Source organism: Rhinolophus ferrumequinum, chromosome 12 (assembly GCF_004115265.2).
Source record: "Rhinolophus ferrumequinum isolate MPI-CBG mRhiFer1 chromosome 12, mRhiFer1_v1.p, whole genome shotgun sequence".
NCBI classification, from domain to species: Eukaryota; Metazoa; Chordata; class Mammalia; order Chiroptera; family Rhinolophidae; genus Rhinolophus; species Rhinolophus ferrumequinum.
The window spans coordinates 51,174,522-51,200,294 of record NC_046295.1 but is presented as its reverse complement, the minus strand read 5'-3'; the positions used below and the strand labels follow the sequence as shown (position 1 = coordinate 51,200,294).

At 46.6% G+C, this 25,773-nt stretch overlaps 1 protein-coding gene and 1 long non-coding RNA gene across 3 annotated transcripts; one reads left to right on the top strand and one right to left on the bottom strand.

Annotated features, from left to right (window-relative positions):
* The first annotated feature begins 1,363 nt into the window (after window positions 1-1,363).
* CCL19 (C-C motif chemokine ligand 19) lies at window positions 1,364-13,848 on the top strand. 2 transcript variants are annotated; one of them, XM_033122585.1, is made up of 6 exons: window positions 1,365-1,582; window positions 11,947-11,991; window positions 12,145-12,345; window positions 13,071-13,197; window positions 13,410-13,503; window positions 13,584-13,848. In XM_033122585.1, the coding sequence occupies exons 3-6, from the start codon at window positions 12,285-12,287 to the stop codon at window positions 13,602-13,604; spliced, it is 303 nt and encodes a 100-aa protein (XP_032978476.1). In that variant the 5' UTR covers window positions 1,365-1,582; window positions 11,947-11,991; window positions 12,145-12,284; the 3' UTR covers window positions 13,605-13,848. The 2 variants fall into 2 exon arrangements, with proteins under 2 accessions (XP_032978475.1, XP_032978476.1); XM_033122584.1 differs by lacking the exon at window positions 11,947-11,991 and having other exon boundaries at window positions 1,364-1,582.
* Window positions 11,054-25,246, bottom strand: LOC117031822 (uncharacterized). Its single transcript, XR_004424621.1, has 4 exons — window positions 25,152-25,246; window positions 14,064-14,231; window positions 11,525-11,732; window positions 11,054-11,180 (listed from the first exon to the last, which is right to left on the bottom strand). It is a non-coding gene; the product is annotated as an uncharacterized LOC117031822 (long non-coding RNA).
* Between the last annotated feature and the right edge of the window lie 527 nt (window positions 25,247-25,773).

The window sequence follows — 25,773 nt, the reverse complement described above, 5'->3', positions numbered from 1 at the left end:
TCATCAGTGCTTCTGTCCTTTTGCATCAGTCCATTTTTATGGATGCCAAAATTGTCAAGCCTCCTGTTCTGAGGTCTATATTTGTAATTCTTCTAGTGCTGTCTACAGTTCTGCTACAGAGATTGTGTTAGCTATGTCAAGAAGCTAAAAAAGGTTTTCTTCCAGGCATTCGTTTCTCAGTTGGTGGGCAAAGCAAAACACCTGAGGGAAACTCTGCTGCCATGTTTTTGAAGACTTTTGCTTTAGAGCTATGGATTGCGCTAATAATAAATTTAAATCCAGTACTAAGAGAATAACTGGACTCCTCTTTTGATCACCTGAAGAGCGGGCGCCAATTTCGATTCAAAATCTCCTCCCCGCCCCCTGGCCCCGTGAGACCCTCCACTTGGCTTTGAAACCATCATTGCCCCGCTCTACCACCAGGAGGCAGCATCGTCCTTGCGGTCCTCTGTGGGGCTAAAGGAAAGCAGCAGGCTTGTGGGTTGCATTTTCTATTCCCATTTCCTTCATCTTTTTGGGATGAATTTATTTTTATTTTCATTTGTCCTAAAATGTGTCTCATGCTAGGCCAAAGTCTACATTTTCCTGGGTCCTTTTAACCAGCCGCTGTCCACGTTAAAGCCCTTCATCCTCCGGTACTGACCATACAGCGCCAGGCACAGTGAGGCTCTCAATACATCTCCGTTGAATAAAGAAAACTTTTCTTAGTGGTTTTAGGAATCAATCGGGTGAGGGTTATTTATGCTATTAAAAAGGTCCCGAAGGTGATGTGAACTTTAAGGAAAACGTTATTTCATGTCTTTACTGTTGGGTGCTTTGGACCCAGGGTAAACTGGAAATACTGAGAGATGGAGAGAGAAATATTCGCGGACAAATACCAGCCTTCATCCGCAGGTGCGTCTGGGCCTGCCGTGTTCAGGGGTCTGAGTGGCGGGAATTTGGCTGCCCAGCCTGCGGTAACGACCGCACGAGGACTTCCGGGGCCCACGCTGGCCCCAGGTCTCGGAGGATGGGGTCTCACCCACAGCCCGAGTGTCCACTCCGCACGTGTAGCCGGGACCCTCAGACTGGAGACCGGCGGGGTCCAGAAGCAGGGAGATCATAGGGGCCGTCCCAGACCCAGGGACTTTAGGGCCAACACCATTCCCAAGCTCTCTGAGGAGCCTAACGGGTTACATATAAACCCGCCTCCTGCTAGAGCCCCGGACCTTACCCCGGCACTCAACAGCCAGAGCAACACAGACACACACACACACACACACACACACACACACACACACACACACACACCACTTGGCCAGAGCCCCGCCCCACTCTAGAGCCTCTTTTCCTAGGTTGGGACGCCCTCTGCAGGCTTGGGAGAGGGGACACATCGGGCACATAGAGACAGGACCAAATAAGCAGGTCTTCAATAACGCCATTTCCTTCCCGTCTTTTCTTTATAACATTGATGAGGGAAAACAAAAATCGGTTCCGGCTGGGGCCACTGTCTGTGTGAAGTTTGCACATTCTCCCCATGTCTGCATGGGTCTTCTCCCCGGTACTCGGGTTTCCTCTCACATCCCAAAGATGTACACATTAGGTGAGTTGGCTATCTACTTTGTTCCAGTCTGAGTGAGTACTGGTGTGTGTGTGTGTGTGTGTGTGTGTGTGTGTGTGTGTGTGTGTGTGTGGTGTGTATCGTGTGTGGTATGTGGTGTATGTGTGGTGTATGTGATATGTGGTGTGTGTGGTATGTGTGTGTGTGTGGTATGTGGGGTGTGTGTGTGTGTGTGTGTGTGTTTGTGTGTGTTCTGCAATGGAAGGGCGTTCTGTCCAGGGTGGGTTCCTGCCTAGCACTTGGGCTGCAAGAATAGGCTCTGGCTTCAGAGTTCCTGCAGTAGTTGGAAAATCATTATCATACATGTTTTTATTAACTTTTCTTAAATATATGTATAGCTCACATTTATTTCAATGTTTAATATTGAAAATGTTTTGAGTTTTTATTTAAAAGTCTGTTGATATTTTTGTGACCAGAAATATGCTGTAGGAACTTTACTCTTGTTTGTTTCAACTAGCCTATGGTAAAAATTGGTTTCATTACATCTTGTTTCACTTAAAGTCAGTTTCCAAGAACCTACTGAGGACATTAAGTGGGGACTTACTGTATACCTCACACACACACATAAACACACACACACACACACACACACACACGCACACACATACACACCACACACACATGCACAGGAGTGACAGGCACATCAGTCAGGCAGAGCCCCAAGGACACAGTTCAGGATATGCACATTCCTCCATTAAGCAAACATTTATTTATTAGGTTCTCCTAAGTCATCCACTCTCCTGTACTCCTACCCCCACCACAAACTTGGTTGACTTCCCAGGCCCAGCTGCTCCCTCTCCTTCCCCAATGGCTAAAGTGCCCTCTATCCAAGATCTCCAACGCCTGGGGCATGGATTTGGTCAGACCATGGAGCATGAAGTTGGACGGGCTCCTTGGAAGAGGGTGGGAAGATACTTGTCCAGGGTCATACTGAATGAGGAGTCCCACAAAGGCGACTTAGCTGGGAAGAGGGGAACTGGGTGAAGCATGTAGCGCACTGTGGGTTCTGTATATGTGGTCAGAAACTGTTTCAAATCTACCTTCCTGAACTTCAACCGTCCCATCCCCATTGTGTTATCTAAACCAATGGCTAGGGGATGGGTGCCTGAAACAACTCACCCATGGGGACTGTGTCCTTTCTCTTTTTGCCCTGATAATGGATACCATCATAACACCCTGATGGCCCCCTCCTTTCCTGATTCCACTTCAGCTCCCTGATCTGTCAATGTTGGGGAGCTCCAGGACTTAGAAGTTGGACCTCTTCTATTTATATGCACTCCCTTGGAGATTTCATTGTCTTATGGTTTTAAATACTAGCCATATGCTCCCAAATTTGTATTTTCAGTTAGAATCTCTCCTTTGAAATCTAGACTCATATTACCAGCTACCTATTTAACATCACCTCCACTTACATGTTCAAAATACAGCTTCATCTTAAAACATCAAAACAAGGCTACTGACCTTCCCACAAACCCATTCCACGTCTTGGTAAATATAACTCCATTCATAGCATTGTTCAAGCCAAAAACATTGCTGTATTCCTGCCTCTTCTTTCTCTCACATCCTATGCTGAACCCCTCAACAAAGCCCATTGGCTCTACCTTAAAATAATTCCAAAATCTGACCCATTCTCAGCAAATCCCAGCAACCTCATGTCCTCATGGATTATTGAAATTGCCTCGGACCTGGTCTCCGGCTTCCATTCTTGCACCACTTTGTTCTCTTTTTTTTTCTTTTTTAGCAAAAATGTTTAATCTCTCCTTAATGTGTGTGTATTTACAAGTACTAAATCTGAAGAACAGTAAAATAGGAAATATCCATGTATTTACCAAATGTGAGGAGTGGCTTAGGCCCACGGAGCCACCACTCTTCTTTTGGGTGGGGGGCCCTGTGGCGTTAAAGGACAGCTAACTGTAGGCTTCATGTTAAAAATATCTCTCGAGTGCTCGCTTCGGCAGCACATATACTAAAAATATCTCTCAAAATATATCTATTCTAGCTTGTGTGGCACCAACAACATGAGCCATCATATCCAGAACTGGGAGCAAAACCAGGGCAGAGGCTCTCAGCAAGATCAGGCCAACGAGGGCAGGAGTGAAGTTTGGGGCCCTCCATCTCAGGGGGGCCACGGCCCCTCTGCCATGCACTTTGTTCTAGTCTCCATCTGAGAACCAGAGGGAACCTTTAAAACATGTCAGATCATGTCACAACCTCTGTTCCAAACCCTCCAAAGGCTCCCCATCTCATTCACAGTAAAACATAAACCCCACAAAGGCCTACAAAGCCCTACACTATCTGGCCCCTGTTATTATCTGACTGTATCTCTTACTCATATGCTCTCTGTTCACTTCCCTGACATAAGACTGAACTCCTTTCTATTCTTCAAACACACCCTTGCCTCAAGACCTTCATACTTGCTGTAGTCTCTACCTAGAACATCTTCCCCAGATCTCTGCATGGCTCTTTCTCTCGCCTTCTTCAAATCACCTCTCTGCTCAAATGTTATCAGAAAAGGCTTCCCTGGCCACCCTCCTAATATTCCCTATCTCCCAGACCTTCTTTATTTTTCTTACAGCACTTATTGCCATCTAACATACTAAAAATTTTTATTTTTGCTTATTGCCTATCTCCTTCATTAAAATAAAAACTCTGCAAAAGCAAAAGGAATGTCTATCTGGGTTTTTTTTACTGCTGTATCCCAGTGCCAAGAGCAGTGCCTGGAACATAGAAGGCCCTCAATAAATATTTATTGAATGAATGTGGTACAAATCCCTTTTTTATTATTTCATTCTTTCCAGCCAATTCTCAGACTCTTTCACAAGGGCATTCCAGGCAAATACTATTAAAATTTAATTGAAACCTCTTCTATAATTCGGGATCTTGAAGAAAACAAAGGGCACGCTCAAAAAGGTTTAATGGAAAATAATTTACTGAAGGGACCATTTACAGACGTGAGGGCAGGGTTATTGTAGGCAGCCACAGCACAAGATTAGTGCAGCTCCAAACCTCAGGATGTCTCTCTTTCCTGACAAAGTAGACGTTAACTATACTGCCTCAAATTCTGCTCACTGAGAGGGCTTCCCTTCACCACTGTCTTTCAGGGCCATCCCTGAATGTAACTAACCGTCTATTTCTGAGTGATGCCAGCATACCTTAGAGAACCATCTGAAAATCAAGACTATGCATTTTCTCACTGTTAACTGTTTGTAGAAACCTTCTCCTTGGAGGCATAAGTGTGTGATCAGAAGAAGAAAACAATACAAGTAGAAATCTGAGCCATCTGCCCATGCTTTTACTCGTGCCTTCTGAAACTTCTAAGCCCTGGTCTCATATGTGCAATGTCCATTTAACAATGGAATGTTGCTGTGCTTATCCAACTGTATGATTTGCTATAGATAACACCCTTAGGTTGCATTGTCACGGGGTGATCTATAGTCTGAGTTTTAGACCAGAGCCCAGTGGCAAATCAGGAGCTGCTTTTCAAATAGGAAATAATCGTTAGCAGAAGAGGTATGGCCTTACTTCCACACCTAAGGTGCTTTGCTATAATTCTCCTATTGGGGCTCTTACTCTGCCACAGACAATCTGAAGTTCGTTGGATTTAGAAGTCATAAAGCAGCATGGCAACTTTCCCTGGAGCCTAGACCTGCTGCAGACCCCTTCCTTGCTCTGGGCCTCATTCAAAACTGTCAGCTTTATGCCATATCCAGTAAATATTTTGCAGCAGTACACCTAAATATAGTATATGTTGCCTCTAAAATCCAGACTATCCTTTAAGCATTGTGCCTCCATCTTCATAGTGAAGGTGCAACATGCCCACAGCTTTTTCAGTTCCTCCCTACGCTCAATAGCTGAGAAATTTCACCTACCTAGCCTGAATTTTTGTAGGATTTCTTTCTCTCCCTCTGGTATACATGGATCTGTCTAAGGCATTTACAGTGATGGCTATTTCTTATACACCAGTAAGCATACTGTTATTAGTTTAAAGAACCAGTTTGATATTCTGTGGGATAACAAGATTATCTTATGATAATCAGAACAGGAAATTTGCCATATTCCTGAGATAAAACAGTGAAAGTGTATTGCTGTTGTTCCAGTTGAAAAGGAACTGATTTTGGTGGTCCTTAATTGATAGTATAGAAAGAGGGCACGTGCTACATTATTAGCTATAATATGATGTACCAAGGGCTGCAGCATGTTTAAAGTCTTTGTACTCTATGCAACTTCTCTAGTAATGCAGCATTGCTTTAAGTTTACTAATGCTGGGGGTAACATGGTAGGGCAGGCACAGTTCAAAGCACTTCCACTGGCCTTTCCTACCATAATTTTCCTCACTCCATGTTTAAGGAACCAATGTGGAGATTTTGTTAATTATTAGTTATACCTATTCCCACTATGCATTCTGAACCTAGAAAAATAACAACTGGACAGGTCTTACAGAATCACTGTGAGATTGATCTGAACCAAGATCCTTCTGTCACCTGACCTCCATAAACCCTCGTTCCAACTGGTGGACCATAATGGGTTTTTGGGTCCCGAAGACTAGTATCATCATGATACAGGATCTAATAATTCCCCCAAAGGTCTATTTCCTGTTTTGATTCATAGGCACCCTGGCAAATAGCTACAGATCTCTCTGAGGAAGGCATAGAGCAGTGGTTCTCAAAGTTTGGCATGTGTCAGATTCACCAGAGCCCAAGCATTTGCATTTCTGACAAGTTTCAGGTGATGCTAAAGCTGCTAGTCCAGGAAGCATACTTTGAGAACCTCTGACTAGGAGAAAAATTTATAGAAAGAAACTCAGGCCTTCCCACACCCCACCTAATCAAGGGGCTTCCGGTTTGGGGAACTATCTTAAGTTGAGGAACTGGGTAAAAGATTCTAAGTCACCAATACAATTTTAATCAAGTTTCTCCCTACTAGATCTAGAAATTTTCCACTTCTACAGGTCAAGTAGCACATCAGTAAGCTGTCCATCTATTTCATTCCTCCAAATGCTATAATCAATTGGCTACCATCAGAGATCCCTGTGGGCAAAGCATGTTGATTATCATTTGTCTCTGCAGTTTATATAGTAATTTCATTCACCTTATTGCTCATGGCTAGGTGCCAACATCTAGCCTCTACCACTCAAGAATTCCATTATTCTGTTGAAATAAGAATGTCCAGTCCCAAGAGGGTGTCTCCCATCCACATGTCCTGACTGCTAAAGAAGCCACTACAGTGCTTTTCAAAGAAGGTGGTGTTCCCCTCATCAATGCTGTTCTTGCTGCCTTGGAGAAGGAAATATCTTTCTGGGCCCTTCAGAAGTATCCAGTTAGTGGTCGCACATAGGTGCATGCCAACATTACCATCTCTCTAACTTTTGCACTTCTTCCTCTGCTTTGCTACGCAAAATATAGTCTAAGGATCAGGAGCATCAGCATCACTTAGAAGTTTATTAGAAATGCAACATCTTGATTTCCAGTCAAGATGGCGGAGTAGGTAAATGCTGTGCTTATCTCACAACCATATCAAAATTACAACTAAATTACAGAACAACCATCATTGAGAATCAATGAAGTCTAGCTGAATGAAGTCCTACAAATAAGGACATACAGATACAGAAAAAAACACCTCGAGATTGGTAGAAGAGGCAGAGATGTGGAACTGACTTATCCCATACCCACGTGTGACCATTAAAAACCAGGAGGGATACCTCAGCTGCAGAGTTCCCTCCTGGAGGAGCGAAAGGTCCCAGCCCCACACCAGGCTCCTGAGCCTAGGGTTTCAGTGCCAGGGAGTGAAGTCCCCATAACTTCTGGTTGTGAACAGCAGCAGACATTATAGCTTAGTGAGACAGAGGGAGGCTGCAGTCATGAGCCTGGCACTAGTGACAGCTGGCCTTGGTTCATGGCTTGGCCTCTCAAGGCACCTCCAAGCAGAGCACAGGCAGCAGTCATCTGCAGATGGTTTTGTGGCTCACGTCTAGTGGCCCTGGGCAGGGCACAGGCTGCAGCTGAAATTGGCCTGCTGCAGGTTCCTTCCCAGAAGGTCCCAGGGCTTGCATACCCCATAGCCAGCTTCGCACCAAACCAGAGCATCATCCACCCGCCTCCCAGGATGATACACCCAAAGGGCAGACTGGGCAGGTATCAGAGCATTGCTAAAGCGAATCCTGTTCTGTAGGGTCAGCCCCTGCACCACAGCTCCTCCATTGCAGTCATGGACAGTCCTCACAACCAATGAGTCTGAGGGTCAATCCCTCCCATTGAAGTTCAAATATAAACCAAGGTTCAACTGCAACAGGAGGGCACACACAACCCACACAAAGGACACACCTGGGACACCTGGCTCTGGTGACCAGGGAGACGCTGCCACTGGGCCCCACAGGAAACCTACTACATAAGGCCATTCTATTAAGATTGGGAGACATAGCAGCCTTATCTAGTACTCGTACATAGAAACAAACACAGGGAGGCAGCCAAAATTGAGAGAAAAAAAAAAATTTTCAAATAAAAGAACAGAACAAAGCTTCAGAAAAGAAAAGAAAAAAAAAAAACTAAACAAAATGGAGACAAGCAACCTACCAGGAGCAGAATTAAAAGCACTTGTTATAAGGATGCTCAGTGATGTCAAGAACACCAACAAAGAGATATGAAACAGAAAAATGGAGATGGAAAACATAAAACAGAACCAGTCAGAAATAAAGACTATAATAACTGAAATGAAGAATACCTTATAGGGAATCAACAGTAGATTAGATGAAGCAGAGGATCAAATCAGGGATTTAGAAGATAAGGTAGCAGAAAACACCCAATCAGAACAGCAAAAAGAAAAAAGAATACAAAAAAATGAGGACAATTTAAGGGGCATCCGGGACAATATTAAGCATACCAACATTTGCATCACAGGGATACCAGCAGAAGAGAGAGAGCAAGGACTTGAAAACCTATTTAAAGAAATAATAACAGAAAACTTCCCTAACCTAGTGAAGGAAATGGATATTCAAGCCCAGCACGTGCAGAGTCCCAAACAAGATGAACCCAAAAAAGCCCACACCAAGACACATCATAACTAAAATGCCAAGGTTAAAGACAAAGAGAGAATCCTAAAAGCAGCCAGAGAAAAGCAATTAGTTACCTACAAGGGAGCTCCAACAAGACTACCAGCTGATTTCTCAACAGAAACTTTTCAGGCCAGAAGGGATTGGCAGGAAATATTCAAAGTGATGAAGAGCAAAAACCTACAACCAAGATTACTCTACTCAGCAAAGCTATCATTTTGAATCAAAGGACAGATAAAGAGCTTCCCAGACAAAAAAAAAAAGCTAAAGGAGTTCATCACCACCAAGCCAGTATTATAAGGAATATTAAAGGAACTCCTTTAAGAAGAAGGGGGAAAAAGGTGAAAAATGTGGATAATAAAATGGTAATAACTACATATTTATCAATGATTATTTTAAGTGTAAATGGATTAAATGCTCCAGTCAAAAGACGTAGGGTGACTGAATGAATAAGAAAACAAGACCCATACATATGCTTCCCATAAGAGACTCACTTCAGATTAAAAGACACACACAGACTGAAAGTAAAAGGATGGAAAAAGATATTTCATGAAAATGGAAAGAAAACAAAAAAAAAACTTTATTAGAATAAAGCCATGGGTCTAGTCCTACTGACTCAGTTTACCACGGGAATTAACCAAGGCTCTGGCCAGAAGTTAGCCTCCAATAGTTGAGGTAGAGCAGTTTCACACAAGAGGGTCACACAATAGGACTAGGCAAGACAACAGAGTCTTACGAATGAAGGTTGGAAGAAAGAGTCCGGTGTTCAGCGAGAGTCCCTAAGGTGCTGGGGTGCACAGCTTCAGGCATCAGGCCAGGCTGGTGAGATGGTCAGGAGGCAAAGCTTCAAGCGCTCCTTCTGGGAAGAGTGCAGGTGCGGCTGTCAGCTCTTCATTTGCGGTCTGAGGAATGAGCCATTAGAGAGCTCTGATTTTATGCTCAACGCTGGGTGTTGTCACCCATCTGCAGTCCAATAAAGCTCATCTGCAGTCTGATAAAGCTGTCTAGATAGTCACATTCCACCCCGTATCTGGTTAGGGCGTTCACTGTGTACACCTTTCACATGATGCTCTGGCATGACTCACTTTGTGACTGACATACCCTGTTTCCCCAAAAATAAAACCTAGCTGAACAATCAGCTCAAATGCATCTTTTGGAGAAAACATTAATGTAAGATTAATTAATGTAAAATTAATGTAATTAATGTAAGATTAATGTAAGAAAACATTAATGTAACCCGATTTTATGTTATATTATATTATATTATATTAACTCAGTGTTATAGTAAAATAAGACCCGGTATTATATTATATTCTTATATTATATTATATTATATTATATTATATTATATTATATTATATTATACCCAGTCTTTATATTATAGTAAAATAAGACCGGATCTTATATTAATTTTTGCTCCAAAAGATGCATTAGAGCTGATTGTCCAGCTAGGTCTTATTTTCAGGGCAACACTGTAGCTATCACTCGTAATTAATGCTCTATACAGATCAATGGACAGGTGGCAGATAGGCAGAATGGGACAGCAGTAAAGAGTGTAAACCTTATAGCAAAAGACACCTGGGTTCAAGGCACTTGCTTGCTATGTGACCTTGTGCTCTGAGCCTCATTTTCCTTACGTGTAAAACACAGATAATAATTTGATAATAATAATTACTGCTACTGCTACTGCTACTACTACTACTACTACTTGGGTTGGCCCCGGTAGCTCAGGTGGTTGGAGCACTGTGCTCCTAACGCCGAGGTCACTGCTTCAATTCCCTAAGATTGTGAACAACAGCTCTCCCTGAAGCTGGGCAGCCGTGAGCAGCCAGAGGTTGGTGTGAGCTGCGGTGGGCTGCTGTGTGCTGCCGCGGGCTACCATGTGCTGCCATGAGCGGCCAGCAGCCAGCATGAGCTGCCGTGGGCTGCTGTGTGCGGCTGTGGGCTACCATGTGCTGCCAAGAGCTGCCAGTGGCCAGCATGAGCGGCCAGCAGCTGGCGAGAGCTGCCATGAGCTGCTGTGAGTGGCCGACCGACAACTGGCAACCACTGCCTCAGCCAGGGGGAGCACAAGGCTCGTAATACCAGCATGGGCCAGGGAGCTGTGTCCTACACAACTAGACTGAGAAACAATGGCTGGAACCACTTGAACTGGAGTCGGTGGGGTGGAGGGGGGAGGCAGAAAAAAGGGGGAAAAAAGAAGAAAATAAAAAAGAACTACTTCTACTTCATAATTTTCTTGGGAAAATTAAGCAAGATAATAGTGGTAAAGTCCTTGATATAGAGCCTAGAACATAGTAAACAATCAGAAATGGGATTATGATTATGATTATTTTATTACTATTATTATTATTATTATTATTATTATTATTAGATGGATGGAAAGAAAAATAAGTTAAAACTTATGAGGGAAAGACCACCTAATCCAAAAGAGGGTCCAGGGGTGACTGGTTAGCTCAGTTGTTTAGAGCGTGGTGCTAATAACACCAAGGTTGCCGGTTCGATCCCACATGGGCCACTGTGAGCTGCATCCTCCTTAAAAGAAAAAGAGGGTCCAAAGCTTGAGTGGGATGGCTGAATGGGTATCCCACATGTTGATTTCTCTTTTGAGGACTTCTCTTTTGGTTTATCTCTAGTCTTTCTCGTAAGGATGGGAAATCATTTGTCCCCTCCCCCATCTGTCAATTCCTTGAAATTTGGGAATTTGTCTGAATATGAGCTGGCCAGCTCCTCTCTTTAGAAATCCCCTCTTGGTTCCCAGGATCGAGAAGAGGGGAAACATGAAGGGGGCTATTCCAGGCCAGGAACCCTCCAGCTGTTCCATTGACCCAGGTGCTGGGCATATGAAAATGGTCAATAGAGAAAGGGGCAGAACTCACTGAGCCAGGAGGTTGAATCCCAGAGGCCTGAGACATGGGTAGGGATGCTGGGCCTCCTTCCAAGTAACATTCCCTTTCAGCTCTGCTTGTCCCAAAGGAGAGACTGTTTCCCAGATGATGGATGGGCAGGCATTGTGATGACTTGGGGGGCTATCCCAGACTTTATGCTTATTCTGAGGGCACCAAGGAGCCTTCTTTTCCACCTGCACTAGAGAGAAGAGAAGAACCACAAAGAATTGAGTGAGGATGAGTGATCCACCTAGGGAAGGGGCACAACTCCTGGCTCTGGCCCCCAATTCTGATCATCACCCCTGAAGGCCAGCCCTAAGGTAGATGATGCAAATGCCACCAATGAGGTGATAGTACAAGTCCTCTCTGAATAGCTGACAGCACAACTTCTCCTTCTCTTGGTTGGACTACAGACTGAAGCCAAGGAAAGCAAAAGAAGAGCGAAGCTGCTGAGGGGGGTAAGGAAGGGCAGGGTCATATTATGTCAAAAAGAGGGGGGGTAAGGGTGTGGAGGGGAATTCTGAGCAGTGATAATGAAAGTTCTGAGCCATATAAATAAAAGGCAGTCGGCAGTAGCAATCTCACACAGGCTTCTACTCTCGCATTCGCAGACATCCACTCACACCGCACAAGGACGCCTGTCCACCTCCTATACCCAGCAGAGTCTCTGCCTCACACAGCCTCCGGCACACGCCCAGAGACTCACTCACACGCACCCCCTTGCTGTTGGTCTGCCTCCAGTTCATCCGCCATGGCATCCCAGGTAGCCACAGTCCTGGCTCTCAGCCTGCTGATTCTCTGGACCTCCTCTGGTAAGGCTGAGGGGAGGCTTGGGAAAGGGGGGGGTGAAGGGCACATCTAGATCTCAGACTGCCTGGCACTGGACATGAGGGACACTGCAAGTTAGGTCTGCATGGTTTAGTGAATCTCGGGGTACCCTATGTGTGTGCCTGTGAGTAGATATATCTGGGCCCCTGAATTCCAATGTATGTCTGGCTCTTGGTGTATCCCAGGACCTCTGGCTGCCCGTCTCTGCAGGCTTTATTTCCTGCTGCCTCTGTTTCCCAGGCAGAAGGAGAGAACAATACATTGCTTAAGGTGGGGAGAATGGGAGACACGGAGGTGGGGCTAATAGTCAAAACATATAGCAATTCGTAAGTCCTCTAACCCAGCCTCCTGCCACTACCCTAGTTTCCCACCCCCACCCGGGCCCTGTGAGCAGCATTAACTCTTCATTTGTGAAAAAGTCAAGAAGTCTTGTGAGAGAGGTTGGGGGTGATCAGGGCAGCAGGACGTCATATGTGGGGCTCAGGTTGTTTGTTTACCAAACAGCTTAGAAGAACTTCAATATATTTAGCAACCAAGAGGGCCATATTGGGGCATAATGGTTGAATATCAGCTGCCTGATATTCACACACACACACACACACACACACACACACACACACACGGGTGTCATGAATCCCAGTTATGGCTGTGGCCTCCTCTCCTCAGGGTCCCTGTGTTCTGACACTACCTTCTTTCCTCTGGCCGCCAGCTCTGAGTGGTGACAATGACGCAGAAGACTGCTGCCTGTCTGTGACCACACGCCCGATCCCTCTGATTATTGTGCGATCCTTTCGCTACCTCCTCCGCGAGCATGGCTGCCGAGTGCCTGCTGTTGTGTGAGTTGTGGGGAGGAGTACAGCTAGCCTCATCTCCTCCATATACCCCCACTTTCTTATCTCATTACTCCTTGACAAGTCCAGCCCTTTCAAGAAAGCCCCTGAAACGGGTTCTCAGATGTGGTCCTCAGCCTCTGCCCCTCACACCTGGGCCTGCCAGGAAGATGGGTTCCAAGGCTCCATGCTCTCTGACCTCTGACCTCTGACTCCAGGTTCACCACACTGAGGGGTTACCAGCTCTGCGCACCCCCAAATCAGCCTTGGGTGAACCGCATAATCTGGAGACTCCTGAAGAACTCTGCCAAGGCAAGCCCAGCCCTACCTCCTCCCTCTAAGTCCCTGTGCAAAACCCCAGTTCATAACCTTGCCTCTCCTTCCTCCCCCAGAACAAGCGCCACAGCAGTTAGCCCGTGACAGCCCCAGAGGAATCCGTGTCTGACTGAAGGGATGTGAATCACAGAGGCCCTGGTGAACCAAGGATCAGAAGGGAGGACTAGGCTCCAGCTCCTCTGCACCAGACCTGTCCCAGCCCGGCAGGGCCTGGAGTGTGAGTGTGAGTGTGAGTGTGAGCAAGAGGGTGAGTGTGGCAGGAGCACAGCTTCTCCTCCACACCCAGACTGCAATACTTCCAATAAAGGCCACTGATACTCACAGATCTGTCTATTTGCTATCTGTCCAGGACAACTGGTATAGGAAGGGGGAGATGGAATGGCAGGGTCTATTTTCTACACTGCAGCCTAAGCAAACTCCTCATCAATCTCCAGCTAACACCCTGTATTCTTTGGATCAGCTCCCACAATCAGGAGCCCACCTCACGTATCCTCAAAGGTCTATCACATTCCATAGTTCAGCGACACTAAACTTACGTCAGTTCCCTGATGATCCAAATTCTCTTCGGCCTCCCACTCTCTGCTCTCCAAGGCAGGTGTTCCAGCATCCAGGTGTCTCAGGGATCAGGTGTCACTGAGGGGAAGGGAGTTGCCAGGAACCAGCTCTCACGGCTGGGGGAGACACAGGGGGCCCAGCTCTACTTCCTGGAGGGAAAGTACCCATCAACCCATGCCATTCCATCTGTCTGGAACATTCTTCTCTCCTGCCCACCTAGCTTCCCATCGGGATCTAGATGACCTTCCAGGAAGCCTTTTGGAACCCAGGCTGGGTTAGGTAGCTTCCCGCCCCCCCAAGCTCCCAGGGTCCCCTGCTCCTCTCCCCCCGCAGCACTCATCACAATGAGTTATAATGCATAGTTTGTCAGCTTTACTGGACAGGGATCTTGTGTATTTTGGTTTACACTGTCTGCCTGGTGTCCAGCACACTGCCTGGCATAAGATAGTCACTCAATAAATATTTGCCTAGAGAACAAATGTGTGAGGAAAGGCTCTGCAGCCAGGGGTGAGCGCTCATTTGTCCATACAGACTCTAATCTCCAGGCAAGCCCTCCTCTCTCTCCCAGTCAATCTGGGCCAGGTGTAGCACCTTCTGGGAAATCCTGGGGCCACACTTCTCAGGGTTACTGACAGACAGACTTGGGAGCCAGAGGTGAGAGATGGGAGAGGGCCAAGAGGGCAGAAGAAGGAGAAGCCAGGGAAACTAGGGCGATTCAGCGTGACAGAACCCTCCTACACCTCTGCAGCCCACGTGGACTCCAGGGCCAAGGTAACACTGAGATCAGGGTTGTCACAGGGAAGGAGACTCAGCTCTGAGAGATGAAAGCCCTGTGAATCTTAGAGCAGCCCACAGGGCTGCTCTGGGAGGAGTGAACTTCTCATGCTTGAGAAGTGCCCTGGGGAAGCTGGCTGGCCTTCCGACTATGGCCTGTGAGGGCCTGCCCAGCTGGGAGCAGCAAGTTTGTGTTGCTGGGGTTGGATGGCAGCTAGGACACCAGACTGAGCATCCTCACCTGGCAAGAGGGGCTATCATTATACCAAATATACTTCATCTGGTAACAAAACCAGGCAGGCCTGGTGGTCTGGGAAGGGAAGAAGTGGTGAGGGGTGGTGTCAGCCTCTCCTCAGTGAGTTGAGAGCATGGCAGCTTCTTCCTCTCCTGTGCTCCCAGAAGCAGGTGTTTAAAATCTCAGATATCCCAGGTGTTGGAATCATAAGAAATGGGGGGGATTGGGGATCGTTTGTAAGCACAAGTGCTATGTCTGGGAAGTTTGGTTCTGCTGTGTGGGGGAAATTACCCATCCATTCATGCATCCAAGCATCCATCCATCTAGCTGTCCCTGCATCCATTAGACCTCATCCATCCTCCCACCCACCCACTCATCTACCTACCCATCCATTAATCTATCTGTCAAGCCAGCCAGCCATGGAGTTACAAAGGTCCCAGCTGTGGATACCCTTTGGACTCTAGGCCCTGAACCCCAGCAGGCAGAGGACAAATCTAAGTGTAAGAGGATCACACTTACCTCAAATCCTTCTCAGTTCCCAGCGAAGCCAAGTGGAAGTCAGCCTGCCAGAGAGGCAGACATAAACCCTTCCTCTGGACCCTCAGGGGAACACTCAGAGTAGGGGTAGGTGAGGGTGGGAACCCTGAGGAAGGTGCTACCAGGACAGAGGCCCCTGGACACTATCTCCCTGACACTGCCACTGGGGGATACCGTAACCTGTCTTGAGCTCAGTGCCCAGTGTGGAGACAGAGTCCCAGAGAGCAGTTTCCAGGCTCTCGGCCTCACGTGGAAAGGTATTAGATGGTCATCCGCTGTGGCTGGGTGGCCATTGGCTGTTACTGGTTAGCCATTAGCCATTAACATAACTGTTGTGGCTATGCTGGCAAGAGAGACGGGGTTGACAGAGAAGCAGATGGCGGATTGCTGCTAGCAAGGGAGGATCGCAGCTAGCAAGTGGGAGGGGTGGGTTAGTTGGTTGGTTTGTTGGTTGGTTGGCCGAGAAGCAGTCATCGGATTGTAGCTAGCAAGGGGTTGTTGGTTGGTTGGCTGAGAAGCGGATGACGGATGGCGGATCATGTGGATCCTACTTCCTGTGTCTCCCCTGGCCGCCAGCGAGACTAGGATTCAGGAAGACCTCCTTTTGGAGTACTGGCGGATGTTTGCTTTTGTTTCTCGGACAGCCACCATCGAGAATGTAGTGGTATGATCCCCCTATCCATGGCTCCATGGGTGTTCCTTTTTGGCCTCACCATATCCTAAGTTCTTGTGCAGGGAGTGGGACCAGAGACCCTGCTTTGCACCGAGACACCAGTCCCACAATCCTGTTTCTGCCCTTCACTGTGGAAGTTTAGGCAAGTTCCCTCCTCACTCTTCCCTCCAAGGCTTTAGTTCCCCCATCTGTCAGGTGGTGAGGAGAGTGGCTTAATTTTTAAGAGTCCCTCTAAAGACTGACTTTGGGTCTCAGGCTAAACCCCCAGCATTCACACAGGCTCCCCCAAGTCATACATGTTCAGAAATATTACCACTTCTTGTGGTCCCAGGGGACTACCCTCTGAAAATAAAACTGAGGCTTAGGAAGAGAGAATATGATCCAGGAGCCAGTGAAGTAAATAAAAAATTTTGAGGAAATGTGAATGGCAGACACCAGAGCCCCCAGAGAGCAGGCATGCAGCCCTCTCCACCCTTTCTCCAGCCAGTGCCTTCCCTCCCGGCTTTCTCCCTCCCTCTTTTTCCCATCCCTAGCCACCAATCCCTCCTGGGCACTGGGTTTTATCTCCTTATCTCTCCGCCAGATATATAAGGGCTTAGCCCAGCAATTTGGGCCTTGTCCCAACTCAAACATTCTCAAACTATGACTTCGTTTAATCAATACCTGCTCTCTGTTTCACTATCATTCCCTAACAAGTGTGGCTTCTTTATTAATCCTGAGTTCTGGTGGGCCAGGAACCTACCTGCCTGCCTGACAGTGATGAAGCTACAAGCGCTGTGAGGGGTGTTGTGGACTCCCAGCTCCCAACCAGGAAACAGAGGCCTTGCTGCCTGCCTGCAGGTAGACACCTTCCTCACTAGAGTACATGGCACCTGTTACAGGTTTAAGGCCAGCAGCTGAGTGATATCTTCCTATCCAGCAGCCAACATCTCCCTAAAGGAATCTGACATCCCTGATTAGGGACCTCCCACTCTGGAAGAGGACAAAAGCTCCCTTTCCTGTCCTTTGACAGAGTTCCCAGGGAAGGGATTGAGCTGGTCCATCTCCATTGACAACATTGCTCTGCACAGGAGCTGGCACAGAACTAGCCCCAGTACACTTCTGATTAACAAGAAATGGAACTGAGGATGGCCGGATGAACGACAGGGTTCTGAACAACAGGGTTGTCAGTTCGATTCCCACATGGGCTAGTGAGCTGCACCCTCCATAACTAGATTGTAGACAACGAGCTGCCGCTGAGCTTCTGGAGGGGCGACCGGAGGGGCGGCCAGAAGACTCAGTTGGTTAGAGTGCGAGCTCTTAACAACAAGGTTGCAGGTTCAATTCCCACTTGGGATGGTGGGCTGCGCCCCCTGCAACTAAAGATTGAAAATGGCAACTGGACTTGGAACTGAGGTGCCCCCTCCACAACTAGATTGAAGGTCAACGACTTGGAGGTGATGGGCCCTGGAGAAATACACACTGTTCCCCAATATTCTCCAATAAAAAAATAAAATACCTTTTTAAAAAAAAAATGGGGGCCGCCCGGTGACTCAGGCGGTTGGAGCTCCATGCTCCTAACTCCAAAGGCTGCCGGTTCGATTCCCACATGGGCCAGTGGGCTCTCAACCACAAGGTTGCCGGTTCAACTCCTCGAGTCCCGCAAGGGATGGTGGGCTCCGTCCCCTGCAACTAAGATTGAACACGGCACCTTGAGCTGAGCTGCCACTGAGCTCCCAGATGGCTCAATTAGTTGGAGCGCGTCCTCTCAACCACAAGGTTGCCAGTTCAATTCCTTGACTCCCGCAAGGGACGGTGGGGTGTGCCCCCTGCAACTAGCAATGGCAACTGGACATGGAGCTGAGCTGCGCACAACAAAGACTGAAAGGACAACAACTTGACTTGGAAAAAAGGCCTGGAAGTACACACTGTTCCCAATAAAGTCCTGTTCCCTTTCCCCCCCCCAAAAAAAATAAAACATGGAATTGAGCACAGCCCTTTCTATGATGCTTCTCAACCACTCACACCTGGAGCTCATCCAGTTCTCAAGACAGTGGGGCTGTGTGTTGTGTGGGTGTTTAGTCAGAGCCAGCCCCATGTGGTTTTGATCATACTTTCATAATCTCATGTTCAATTTCTCGGTAAGCCCCAACTCTTGTGCCACTTTTCTCTAGCCTCTGGGAAAATCAGACAGCCAGAAAACCTTGGAAATAAGTCTTGCAAAGGAGCAAACTCCTAAGTGGGGAGTTTCCTCCAAGAGCCCCACTATAGGAATAAGCAGGCAGCTCTCTAGTCAGAGGACTTCATTGACGGCCCCTAAGACTTTGTCCACATGGGAGGACGTGGCTCTATAGTACCAGCTAACTCACCACTCGTGCTTTCCAGGTGCTGGACACTGCTTTCAGTGCTATTGGCATCCTTATTGGCTGAGGCCTGAAGGCTGGGGGCTGGGATGTCCAGTTGGGGTGGAGAGGCATGACTTGCTAGAAAGAGTTGGGGATAAACAAGAGGAGAAGCTGAAGGCCTCAACCAATACCCCAGTGCTTGAGCCCAGACACAGAGATGACCCCTGGAAGGCGTCTCCTCCTCGGCTTCTCCAGCATAAGGGGAGTTGGCTTTCCTAGAGCATCCAAGAGGAAGAAGGCATGGGTTCTCAAGGTCTTCCCAGGCCTCGGGTTTCCCAAATGGAGCATTGGAGAAGAGGATCAGGCTACAGCTCTGCCCACCTTCTTACCTAGGAAGTAACAGAGGCCAGGACTTGGTGATGTCACAAGGAAAGGAGAAATGGAGGGGCGGGGCAGGGCTAGGATCTGATGGTTAGGGGTAAGGGCAAGACTAGGGGTCCTGTCGGCAGGGCTTCTGGAAGGAACAGGCCTCTCAGGGGGCCTCTGAGCCAACCTCGTGGGACCTCTGCAGGGCAGAGCATCTGGGGACCGCAGGGGCAGGATCAGACTCCTGAAGGACCCACTTCTGAGGGCCACTTCTGTCTCCTGAGGGGCCAGGGACAAGCAGGATGGGGAAGAAGATAAGAGTTAGGGTGGAAACTCTGAAGATCAGAGTAGATGTGGGAGTCAAACCTCTGGCCATGCTTCTTGAAGGTTCCTAGGACCTTCAAGTCTTCCCCGTGGCTCCTGAAGGGAGGCAGAAGACATGAGCTACCCCAGCCTCCAACCCACTGAATTGGGACAGCTTTAACCCCAGCAGCTTTGACACTGCCCTATTGAGACAACTGGATCCCCCAGGGCTCTGGATCTCAGAATCATAGTCTCTGGAAATCTGAACCCAAACCATCAAAACCCCAATAACCTTGCTAACCCCACACCTGTCAGACCATCATTTCAAGGGTCCTCCCCCAAGAGGAAGCCACCCCTTCCTACCATCAGCCCAACACTCAAGCCCTCCATCAATTCAGGAACCCCGACAGGACACATCCAAACTTATTGGTGTCCTCATTGCTGACCAGATCCCCATAATGTCAGGGTCCCCAAATTACTATCAGGTCACCATTCCTCTCAGGAAATCCTATCACTGTCAGGAATCTCCATGCCTGTCAGGCAGGATAGCGTCAATGCACAACTCCAGGGGCATCATTTTCCATATGGTCTGTGTACATTTACCTTCTGGCATGGCAACCCTAAGCACCAGATTATCTGTTAGTGTAGGACACACAGTAGTCTCAGACTGCCATGACATAGGGTCCCAGCCCTGCCAAACCCTTGTGTCTAAAGTGATGCCACATAACTGTCTGGAACCTAGAACATTTATTCATGCCAAGCACTGTTCTAGGTGCTGGTGATACAATAGTGAACAAGACAGATATGGTATTGGGCATCATGGAGCTGAACTGCCAAAAAAGGCAAATAGACAAATGTATTCATCAGGATTCTTACTTGCAAACCACTGAAACTCACTAGCTGATTTAACCAGAAAAGTGAGTCATTAAAAAGACCCTGGGAAGGTGCAGAAAATGAAATAATAAAGGAGCCTGGGCAGCCATAACCATTCCCAAAGCATGCAGTACAGGCAGGACAGGCCAGACTGCCCTCCAGGACAGCATGTGATACCACCAGAGGAGGATGCCAAATGCCAGTCCCACCCTTACATCCAGACATCGGGAGCCCCTGCACTGCATTCCATGTTTTAGAGGGTCCTGCTCTAGCCCTCCTCCAGTCATATCTCTGAACACAGGGCAAAGAGTACACAGGGCTAAGGGGGAGTGCCCATCTGGAGCTCGTGCTTCTTCTAGGCCACACTTCAGGAACTGAAAACTAGAGAATTCCCTGCTCAAGTGGCCCCAAGTAGCTTCCAGAGTCCATGAAATCCTCTTCTTCAGATCTGTCCTTCCTAGAATGGACTGTGTTGCTAATATAAATACTACTAGGTCCAGAGAATGGCCAAGAGGTGGCTATTTCCAGGTAATGTGGAAGGAGCTTGTATGTATGGAGCTGGAGTATCTACACCAGGCACACGATGCCCTTCATGGTGCAAGATGGAACTGAGGGTAGGAAGAGGAGGGGGTGGAAAGGGAATAGGGACAAGTAGGGCACTGGAGCTTGGGTCTCCAAAGATTCCAAGAATTCTAAATTTGAACCTGACCTTCATGTTGTTTTGAAAGTATATTTTTCAAGGTAGTAAGAGAAACATTTTTATTGGACAATTTATTAGCTTAACTTTTAAATATTTAGATAAATGGTATGTGGGCCTCCATTTGTACTGTTGCCCCAAGGCCCCTCAAATGTTAGGTGGTCATCCTGCCAGATTCCTCCTCTGAAATCACAGCTGCAGCTGCCCCTGGAAAACAGACATCACTTCTGCCACCACTCCGACCACCATCAAAATTGATTTTCTACTAACCATGCTCCTGTGGATAGGAATAGCCTCCTATTCACAGTCCTTGAAAGGTGCTTCTGATTGGCTAAGCTTAAACCACGTGCCCAACTCCTAGCTGCAAAGGGGACAAGGGAAGAGTAGGTGACCCATTGGTGTTCTATAATGGAAAGCAAGTTCTATTGGTAACCAAGAAATATAATAGGGAATTTTTCAAACCACAGAAAGGGGTTAAGGTTGTGGGCAGTGAAAAAAATGACAAATATTTCTATAATCCACCGTATAGCTCTCCTATAATATACATGTTGATAGGTTCCCAAAACACAGGCTTCTTAAAAATTTAAGGATATCACCTAAAAATATCACTTTGCTTATACAACCAAAAATATTCACCCCTCCACAAAAAAGACTATTCAGACTTTTAGCAATTACCACATCTGTCTTAGTCAGCTTGTGCTTCCATAATAAAATACCATAGACTGGCTGGCTTAAACAACATAAATTTATTTTTGCACAGTTCTGGAGGTTAGAAATTCAAGATCAAGGTGCCAGCATGGTCAGTTTCTGGTGAGAGCATGGTCTTTTCCTGGCAGGTAGATGGCTGCCTTCTCACTGTGTCTTCATATGGCAAGGAGAGATATCTCTCTCTTCCTCTTCTTGTAAGGCCATAGTCCTATCAGATTAGGACCCTACCTTTATGACATCAATTAACTTAAATTACTTCCTAAAGACCCTATCTCCAGATACAGTCACATTGACGGTTAGGGCTTCAACTTATTAATTCTGGGGGGACATAATGCAGCCTGTAGCAAAATCCAATTCTAAATCCAAGATCTTGGAGTGACACCCAAGGGGCAGATTGGGCAGGCACCAGAGCCCTGCTGAGGCAGATCCTGCTCTGTAGGATTAGTCCCTGCACCACAACTCCTCCACTGTAGTCATGGCCAGTCCTCACAACCAATCAGCCCTAGGGTCAATCCCTCCCATTCATATGAAAAAAGCAACCAAGGCTCAACTACAACAGGAGGGCATACACAATCCACACAAGGTACACACCTGGAGTGCATGGCTCAGCTGACCAAAAAGACTGCACCACTGAACCCCACAGCACATCTACTACATAAGGCCACTCTATTAAGAGTGGCCTTACCTATGGCTATGCCATACCAACGTTGCAGCCCTACCTAATACATAAAACAAACACAAGGAGGCAGCCAAAATGGGGAGACAAAGCAACATATTTCAAATAAAAGAACAGAACAAAGCTCCAGAAAAAGAACTAAACAAAATGGAGACAAGTAATTTACCAGACACAGAGTTCCAAACACTGGTTATAAGGATACTCAGTGACCTCAGGGAGAAGTTCAACAAAGAGATATAAAACAGAAAAATAGAAATAGAAAACATAAAAAAAGAACAAGTCAGAAATAACTGAAACGAAGAATACATTACAGGGAATCAACAGTAGATTAGATGAAGCAGAGGATCGAATCAGCAATTTAAAAGATAAAGTAGCAGAAAACACCCAATCAGAACAGCAAAAAGAAAAAAGAATCCAAAAACATGAGAATAGTTTAAGGGACTTCTGAGACAACATCAAACATACCAACATTTGCATCATCAGGGTACCAGAAGGAGAAGCAAAAGAGCAAGGAACTGAAAACCTATTTGAAGAAATAATGATGGAAAACTTCCCTAACCTGGTGAAGGGAATAGATATACAAGCCCAGAAAGCGCAGAGTCCCAAACAAGATGAACCCAAGAGACCCACACCAAGACACAGCATAATGAAAATGCCAAAGGTAAAACACAAAGAAAGAATCTTAAAAGCAGCAAGAGAAAAGCAGTTCGCTACCTACCAGGGAGCTCCCATAAGACTGTCAGCTGATTTCTCAACAGAAACTTTACAGGCCAGAAAGGATTGGTAGGATACATTCAAAGTGATGAAAAGCAAGGACCTACAACCAAGATTACTCTACCCAGCAAAGCTATCATTTAGAATCAAAGGACAGATAAGGAACTTCTCAGACAAGAAAAAGCTAAAGGAGTTCATCAACACCAAACCAGTATTACAAGGAATCTTAGAGGGATTTAAGGCCTAAATAAATAAATAAATAAAATATGAATAAAAAATGGCAATAACCACACACCTGTCAACAATTACTTTCAATGTAAATGGATTAAATGCTCCAATCAAAAGATGGGGGGAGGAGGCAGCCCGTGATTGGATGGCTCAGGTGATTGGAGGGCTGTGGGAGGTGGGAGGGAGAGGGATGGGGGGAAATAAATAAATACATAAATAAAAAAGACAGGGGGACTAAATGAATAAGAAAACAAGACACTTACATATGCTGCCTACAAGAGACTCACTTCAGATTGAAAGACACACACAGACTGAAAGTAAAGAGATGGAAAAATATATTACATCAAAATGGAAACAAACAAACAAAATAAAAGCTGGGGTAACAATACTTATACCAGACAAAATAGACTTTAAATCAAAGACTATAACAAGAGACAAAGAAGGACCTAGTAATCCCACTTCTGGGTATTTATCCAAAGAAACACAAAATGCTACTTTGAGGGGACGTGCTCATCCATATGTTCACTGCGGCATTATTTACAGTAGCCAAGATATGAAGGCAATCTGGGTGTCTCTGAATGGATGAATAAATAAAGAAGAGGTGGTACATATATACAATGGAACATTACTCAGCCGTAAAAAAAGAATGAAACCTTGCCATCTGTAACAACATGGATGGACCTAGAGGGTATTGTGCTGAGTGTAGTAAGTCAGACAACAAAAGACAAATGTCATATGATTTCACTTAAGTAGAATCTAAAGAACAAAATAAACAAATGAAACAGACATAAACTCATAGATACAGAGAACATTTTGATGGTTGTCAGATGGGAGGGAATAGGTGAAAAACAGGAACAGATAAGAAGTACATATTGGTTGTTACACAGTAGTCGTGAGGATATATGGTATAGCATAAGGGATGTAGTCAATAATATTGTAATAACTATGTGTGGCATTAGATGAGTACTAGATCTATTGGGGTGATAGATGGGAGAAAGGTTGGGAACAAGGTGAAAAAGATGAAGGGATTAAAAAATACAAACTGGGGGGCGGCCGGATGGCTCAGTTGGTTAAAGTGAGAGTTCTGAGCAACAGGGTTGCCGATTCTATTCCCACATAGGCCAGTGAGCTGTGTCCTCCACAACTAGATTGAAGACAATGAGCTGCCAGAGGGGCAGCCAGATGGCTAGCCAGATGGCTCAGTTGCTTATAGCATGAGCTTTCAACAACAAGGTTGCCGGTTCAATTCCCTCATGGGATGGTGGGCTGCGCCCCCTGCAACTAAAGATTGAAAATGGCAACTGGACTTGGAGCTGAGCTGTGCCTTCCACAACTAGATTGAAGGACAATGACTTGGAGTTGATGGTCCCTGGAGAAACACGCTGTTTCCCAATATTCCCCAGTAAAAGTTGAAAACAAATACAAATTGGTAGCTATAAAATAGTCATGGGGATGTAAAGTAAAGCATAGGAAATATAGTCAATAATATGGTGATAACTATGTATAGAGCCAGGTGGGTGCTCTTGAATAACTATTGTGTGTACCTGAAACTAATATTATATTACATGTTAGCTATATTTTAATTTAAAAATTTTTTAATTAATTAAATTAAAAAGTTACAGGGGTCTTCCATTAACTTTGACCACTGGGCATGGTATCACCAGGGGTACTATCACTAGGGGTGCCCCATGTACTCCAGAATCACCCCCCTACACACAGCCTCTTTCACCACTTGCCCTTCCCCTGCCTCACCCACACTGGGATTAATTACAATCCTGTCCCTCCTCTGCGCCTTTGATTGCTGTTCAATCTGGAATGTCCTCCCTCCTGCCTCACCCATCGTCAAGGCTCTGAGAAACTCCCTCCTCCATGCAGCCTCCCCTGCCTTCCCTCTGAGCCCCCAGGTCTCCTCATCTCCAGCCACATGGGTCACCTTCTCCTTTGAGTTCAGGAGTTCTTACCTTCCACACTTCTCCCAAGTAAGTTCAGCCCAGAACCAGAAATCCTGTGGCCCAGAGTGATCCAAACTGCAGGAAGTGAAGGAGGGACATGTTCAGGAAACCCCAGCAGGGATTTACTTCAAGCTGCAGGGGCCAGGGAAGGGGGGTGTACTATTGCTCAAGACTTCCCCCATTTCTGATGTTCTATCACCTCTGGAAGTCTTGTGCAATGTTCTACCCACGCTGTGGGAGTGAAGGGCCAAGCTTTGCCCCTCTGGGTATGGACCAAGGATTCAGAGTAGGATGGGATGTGAAGCAGACCCTTTCCCAGGATCACGGACTTTCAGGAGCTGAGTCATCATCTAGTTTCTTGCTCACTTCCAGCTCCTTTCTGGAACAAGACAGCCCAACCTCCTCAAGTCAGAGCCCCCCTTCCACAGGCCAGGAGCCAGGAATCACACATCCAGTTTTCTCTATACACCAGACGCCCTCTGCAGGCCTCATGAGGTGGACAGCCCAGGCCAGGAGCCCCATATCCTCTTTTCCCTATGCACTGGACGCCCCCTGCAGGTCCTGTGAGGTTGAGAGGAACAAATGGATGAATTGAACAAGCAGCTAGAACACACAACCACACAAAAACACA

Bases quoted from the DNA above. Each gene is read 5' to 3' on its own strand.
- CCL19 (XM_033122584.1), top strand. From the start codon at position 1,525: ATGGGTCTTCTCCCCGGTACTCGGGTTTCCTCTCACATCCCAAAGATG. The intron at 12,346-13,070 runs GTAAGGCTGAGG...TCTGGCCGCCAG, and splicing joins GATTCTCTGGACCTCCTCTG to CTCTGAGTGGTGACAATGAC. The intron at 13,504-13,583 runs GCAAGCCCAGCC...TTCCTCCCCCAG, and splicing joins TCCTGAAGAACTCTGCCAAG to AACAAGCGCCACAGCAGTTA.